Here is a 6,704-nt window from a genome sequence, read left to right as displayed (position 1 = left end):
AAGTTGCCTCCAATAGAGCACACTGATCATGACAAAACGTTACTGCTCTCTTATGGCAAGGCATAGCTTCAGAATGGTAATGGTCCCATACATTGACACACCAGAGAGATACTTCGAGCTCAGATGATTGCGAGATCTCGACATTCCCGGTTCAAAACAAAGCGGCAGTGAGTGTTCAAATTGACTCCATGAACCCTCTGCAATATCAGCTAACTTTTATTTGGATATTCTAAAGAGCATGCCTTTATTCAGAAATGGAAAAGAAGAGGTTTAACATCAACTTAGACGATTCTGCCTTCACAAGAGAGAGAGACCCGGTTGGTAATTGTATCACATGTTAGCCAGCTGTGAGTGATACGACACAGCTAGGTAGGTAATAGAATCTGGACGCGGAGTTGAGTCGCTAAAGGATTTTGAAAGTGTGTGTGTGTGTGGCACTCTTTCATGGCTAAGCAGTCTGACTGAGGGGTGGTTCTGTCTGTCTAGAGGACATTTTCTTTTGTCTTATGTTTACAATCAACAAGCACTTGATCCATGTTGCCAGTCCTGTGTGGAGGAGATATGAGGCTTCCCTGTCGGTTTCACCTCTGAAGAATGACCAAAACGCTGTTCGTCTCTCTGTCTCTCTCTCCCTATCTATCTATGTCTCTCTCTCTCTCTCTCTCTGTTTTCCTCTCTGTCTTTGTGTCTCTCTGTCCCTCTCCCTCTGTCTCTCTCTCTCTCTCTCTTTCTCCCTCTCTCTCCCTCTGTGAAACGGTCCAAAGCTAACCAAGTGTTTGTGATACATATGCAGAAAAATATAAATATCACACAAACAATTGCTTTATTTTAGAAGGGAAAATATATTGCTACTAATATTTGTCTCATGAATATTTGTTGTGTTCTCTATGATCTTGTAGGAACTCAGTTTCACCAATAAGATGACATTCACTCGTGGAAGGTTGGCTTGAAGACAAGCGTTAACACTGTTATTCATTCTATATACAACCGTACTGAAACACTTCCAACACTTAAACTGCTTATCAATGTTTGCTTAGGTCATACTGCCATCCAGTGGCAAGAGTACGTAGGTAGTACATAGTCAAGCTTACTGCTAGACACATCTGCTAGATAGTCTGAGTCAAACCTGCAGTATCCGTTACATGTTACTTCTATGCAGGAATACATAATCATTGCAGCTAAGTTGGTTTTGTACAAATATGAAAAGGAGAGGTTATTCCAAAGTTGCTTTGTAGCATCATGGTTCTTATCTTGTCATGGTCCCACTTACATCTCACAATAAAGAATGATATGAACACTAATCTGCCCTTTGCTTGTTTGTGATCTCACAGTCTTCTGTCTGGGCCTGGGCCTGGTCTGAAGCCTGGGCCTCACCTGGTTGCTCTGGCTGGGTCTCACAGCCAGCAGCCTGGGTTAGAGTCTGAGAGGGACTGCCCTCTGTGGAGGTATCTCTGGGGGTCTCACATGTGGAGTCTATCACTGCGGTGATCTGCTGGGGGTCCACTGGCTCCTCACTGCATCCCTCCTCCTCCTTCTCCACCACACCATCTGTTACATCCCTCTCTCCTCCTTCTTCCTCTCTCCCACTCTCTCCATCCTCCATGATAAAGAGGTTCATCATAGACTCGGCCACCTCCCCTCTCAGCTCATCTTCCGACTCCTCAAAGTTCCTGAGGAAATAGACGTAAAGATGAATTGAGAGGAAATGAAATGATTTTTTTCAATAGAACTGCCTGGTGGATAGCAAATGAACTGCTAAAGCCATACAGAGTGAGGTGCTGCATGCAGATGACCTGTTCTACAGTATTGTAGCGAACGGCGGGGCAGAGCAGCTTGCCTTAAGCGGGTATCGAACTCGCAACCTTCCGCTTACAAACCGGCCGCGCTAGCCACAACACCAAGAGAGTTAACTCACTTGGCGGAGCTGCTAACGGGCCTTACACAGGGTCGTTACAGTATAAACCACCACTGTAGAACACCAACATCCTAGAGCATTTACTGGATATATCCATATTATGGAAGGAAGCAGCAGTGCTGTGCAGTACCTAGCTCACGCTGACACTCATGAACAAGCCCCCCCCGCCCGTGTCAGTCAGGTGACTGTGCGTGGGCGTCATACTCACGTGTCATCATCATCTGACCGGGGTTCCAGACGCTCTTCATCCACCTCCACATCAGAGTCTTCATCTTCATCATCCTCTGTCCTCTCCCCTTCCGCTTCGTCCTCTCCTTCGGTTAAGGCCTCTAAGAGAAAGAAAAGAAAGAAAAAAAGTTAGAGGACAGGGAGTTCGAGTCACCATCCAAACCATTTGTGTGTGTGTGAGATCTGACCTGTGTGTTGGGAGTCCAGGGTGGAGATGAGGTCAGCCTGGGCCAGGGCGTTGAGGAGGGTGTTGGGGGGAATGTCTCCCCACTGCTTTCTTTCCACTGCTAAAGCCTCTCCCTCCTCTACTGCAGCGTCACCTGGGAGAAAAGGGGGAAAAGTGAGTGTGTGTGTGTGTGTGTGTGTGTGTGTGTGTGTGTGTGTGTGTGTGTATATGTGTGTCCATTCCCATCCACTCACCCTGTCCAGGTCCAGCCATCGTCGTACACACAGACGACACGTCCATCCCTGCCAGGGCGTCCAATAGAGTCTGAGGTGCTCCCTGGCTCCACCCCCTCCTCACTTTGGATTTGGGTGTGGCTTCATCATGCCCCGCCTCCGCACCTGTCCCTGACCAATCCCGGTGCCTCAGCTCCTCTCCTTCCTGGAAGCTCAGGGTCTGGTTCAGAAGGTCCATCTCCTACACACACACACACACACACACACACACACACACACACACACACACACAAATACACACGCGTGCACAGGGTTAAGAGTGATACATGAGAGATATTGTCTATAGTCTACATGAGAGATATTGACTATTGTCTACATGAGAGATATTGACTATTGTCTACATGAGAGATATTGACTATTGTCCAAAGTAACACATCACGTTGACTGTCTCAATAACACTCCATTCAGTCTTATACCTCTTCCTCCTCTTCTTTTGTGTCATCCAACTTTTTCTCCTCCTCCCTCGTCTCTTCCTTCTTCTTCCCTTCATCATCTAACTGGATCTCAAACATAATTCCTTTCTGCAGTGAAAGGGAAAGAGGGGCCATCAGACACACCATTGAAAGTCTCTCTCTTTTCATCTCTCTTTTCATTTCTATTTTCATTTCTGGGGCTGGCGCCTGGTCTCACCGTGTCTTTGTGTTTCCTCTGTGCTTCTCGCCTCTCCTCTCTGTTCTGCTGTCTGATCTGTTCCAGGGCTTCCTCTATATCCTACACACACACACACACACACACACACACACACACACACACACACACACACACACACACACACACACACAGAATATACATTTAACACACAGGCCACATAGGGAAGTTCTCAGACATAGACACACACACAGACACAGATACAGACACACACACACACACACACACACACACACACACACACACACACACACAGAATATACAATACTCCATTGCTTTTTAGACTCATTGTCTCAAGACAGATAACGCAACTTAATCTAAACTGTAGTCCAGGCGATGCGATGGGTCGCGCTAAAATGACGACACCTGTCGGACTACGATGAATCTAGGTCTCACCTTCACTGAGGCTTGCATTGACTACAATAGTTTAGCTGGTCTCACCTGGGCAGGTGGAGGTTTCTCTCTGGTCTGGTCTCTCCCGTGGCCAGGTGTGTCTCTGGTCTGGTCTCTCCCGTGGCCAGGTGTGTCTCTGGTCTGGTCTCTCCCGTGGCCAGGTGTGTCTCTGTCCTGGTCTCTCTTGTGTCCAGGTGTGTCTGTGGTCTGGTCTCTCTTATGTCCAGGTGTGTTTGTGTCTCTGGGCTGCTGCTGTTCTACCAGGTATGTCGCTGGGTTGACAGGAGGCTGCTGCTGGGGCTGCTGATACCAATTCAACAGAGAAACAATCATTATACCGTCTTATACACCAAAACTCTTTTCAGGTATGATAGTCATGTGTTTGGTTATGGCTAAAAAGGGGATAGGAATGTAATGTAATGTTGTTGATAATACAGATATGTGTGTGTATCTCTCTGGTTTTGATAAAGGAAGGTTAGTAGAGGGACCCTTGTCTGTAGTTGTCTTTACCTCGGCCCTCATTCTGATGTCTCTCATCTCATTGTAATATTGCTGTCTGATGTGCTGCAGCTGCTGAAGATACTCCTAGTGCACACACACACGCACACACGCGCACACACGCACACACACACGCGCACACGCACACACGCACGCACGCACGCACGCGCACACGCGCACACGCGCACACGCACACACGCACACACACACGCACACACACACACACACACACCCACACATACACACAGACATAGGCACGCAGGCACACACACACACACACACACACACACACACACACAGGCACGCAGGCACCCATACACATACACATACACACACACACACACACACACATACACATACACATACACACACACACACACACACACACACACACACACACACACACACACACACACACACACACACACACACACAGGCACATAGAAAACACAAAAAAGTGGATTCACTCACACCATTGTAACTACAGTATATACAAAAACAACTAATATACTACGTTTCCACCCCCCCACCCTACTGTGGCTTACTAGCTGGCCATCTTGTTTCCTCTCCTGGGGTGTGTGTGGGTGTGAGGGCTGCCTGTCCTGGGGTGTGTGTTGGTGTGAGGGGCGCCCAGCCCCCTGGTCCTGCTCAGGGAGCCTGTAGCGCTCAGCATCTGCAGTGGAGGGACGCAGGCCCTAGGGGCCAAAGGGTAAAGGTCAGGGGTCATGATGAAAATATGAAGGGCAGGGGTGAGGAGCTGATGCAGACAGATACTGAGCTAAGTGTGTAAGTGTTACAATATGATAACATCACAGTTCTTTTTTTGTGTGTGTGTGTGTGTGTGTGTGTGTGTGTGTGTGTGTGTGTGTGTATGAGGTGCAGCCTTAGCCTCAGTCTCAGCCTCACCAGTTGTTTCTCAGCCCTCAGCTTGTACTGGTTGGCCTCCTGTCTCCTCTGGAGGTACTCATTACGAGCTGCTGCCACCCTGAGAGACACACACACACACACACACACACACACACACACACGCATCCAGTACATACATAATGGGAAAGTCAAGTTACATGAACACATACACATGAGAGTCATAAATATGAAAACATCTCGCATACTTAGTTGATTCAGAAGCAGTTAGATGGTCACACTAGAGCTAGCTAGTGGATATACACTACGGCATAGAGCAGGGGTTCCCAAACTGTTTTGTCTCATGACCCCAACAACTTGATTGCGGGACACATAATAATGACGTCCATGGAGGGACATGAACCCCAACACACTGCAATATAGGCTACAGGTGCAATACACAGACAATGTTGGTCTTCATAGGAAATACAAATGTGTGTGTCTTATTTATCAAATCACAGAGGTTAGTTAGATTTTCTCAGGGGACCCCAATTTTAAATCTGGGGACGCTAGATGGGGTAAACCAGCCTGTAAACAGATCCTGTCTGTAGCTGTAGAGGAGGACAGAACACTCACAGCTGGTAGGGTTCTACTCTGTCCTCACAGCGCCCCCTATGTCTCTCCTGAGGTACTGCAGGGGGATAGAGAAGAAGAGGATGGAGAGGAGGAGGAGGAGGAGGAGGAAGAGGAGGAGGGGGGGTTTCCTCCTTGTGTCTCCTCTGGATGGCATCCAGCTGGGCATGGTAGTGGTCGTAGGGTTTGACCGCCTGACCATCGTAGGGTTTGACCGCCTGACCGTTCCATCTGTGGTCCTGTTGACCACCCTGTCTGACCTGATCTGGGTCGCCCACTGCTGCTGCTCTGGGATGGAAGGGCTGAGGAAGATAAAACAGAGGTGAGGGAGGGAAATAAAGAGAGAGAGGCTATCTACTGTATATTCAGTTTATACAACAGGGGAGGCTGGTGGAGGTAGAAATCGGAGGACAGGCTCATTGTAATGCATGGAATGGAATGTGTTTGATATGTGTTCGATACTGTTCCTCATTCCATTTCATGCATTACAATGAGCCTGTCCTCCGATTTCTACCTCCACCAGCCTCCCCTGACATCCACCTATTCACAAGAAAAGCCAATTCTTGTCAATGCCAATGTCAATTGAAAGGACATTCAGTGATAGAATCATGATGTTCCTTTATATCTATAGAATAACTACCATTCAGATCACATACATTTATCCATTTCTGGTCTAAAGTGAAGTTAAGTAAGTCTACAGATTGTGCAAACCACTTATACAGTGGAAGTTAGAATATTTGACTGGTTACTTTCTGCTGAGGTGTGTAGACTCTGGCTGGGGCTCTCCACTCTGGTCTGGGGGGTAGTTTCTTCACTGGGGGCCCGGGCTTTGGCCGAGGGGTAGGCCTCTCTGGTACTCTGGCCTTCGGGACCTTCTCTGGACCCAACCCAAGAGACGGGAGAAAGAGAGAGAAACAGCATTTCCATTCCATTCCATTCTATTTCTATGGTTAGATTACCGTCTGGACACTGGTGATGACGTCACTGGTGATGACACGCCTAGTGAAAGATAAAGGACGCGTGAGAACTGTGATAGCATGTTATGACACATACTGGCCAACAGGTGGCGTTCCTGATAACCTAATTT

General features: G+C 47.9%; 1 protein-coding gene across 4 annotated transcripts in view; it reads right to left on the bottom strand.

Moving 5' to 3' along the window:
- Positions 1-828: 828 nt before the first annotated feature.
- Positions 829-6,704, bottom strand: part of LOC310813360 (serine/threonine-protein kinase Nek5) — a 13,105-nt gene continuing 7,229 nt past the window's right edge. For 2 of the 4 annotated variants that reach the window (XM_083682310.1, XM_083682313.1), the window contains 12 exons: positions 6,367-6,494; positions 5,621-5,919; positions 5,048-5,126; positions 4,687-4,836; positions 4,154-4,228; positions 3,692-3,946; positions 3,233-3,313; positions 3,019-3,123; positions 2,564-2,783; positions 2,332-2,463; positions 2,124-2,244; positions 829-1,670 (listed from right to left, as the gene is read on the bottom strand). In XM_083682310.1, coding sequence (XP_083538436.1) covers positions 1,298-1,670; positions 2,124-2,244; positions 2,332-2,463; positions 2,564-2,783; positions 3,019-3,123; positions 3,233-3,313; positions 3,692-3,946; positions 4,154-4,228; positions 4,687-4,836; positions 5,048-5,126; positions 5,621-5,919; positions 6,367-6,494 — 2,018 coding nt within the window. In that variant the 3' untranslated portion in view covers positions 829-1,297. The remainder of the gene's footprint in view (positions 1,671-2,123; positions 2,245-2,331; positions 2,464-2,563; positions 2,784-3,018; positions 3,124-3,232; positions 3,314-3,691; positions 3,947-4,153; positions 4,229-4,686; positions 4,837-5,047; positions 5,127-5,620; positions 5,920-6,366; positions 6,495-6,704) is intronic. The other 2 variants (XM_083682312.1, XM_083682311.1) reach the window with 2 other exon arrangements.

The sequence above is a fragment of the Argentina silus genome, assembly GCF_951799395.1.
Source record: "Argentina silus genome assembly, chromosome: 12".
Classification (NCBI taxonomy): domain Eukaryota; kingdom Metazoa; phylum Chordata; class Actinopteri; order Argentiniformes; family Argentinidae; genus Argentina; species Argentina silus.
Note: the sequence above shows the minus strand (reverse complement) of the source record. Positions and strands in the feature narration are given on the sequence as shown.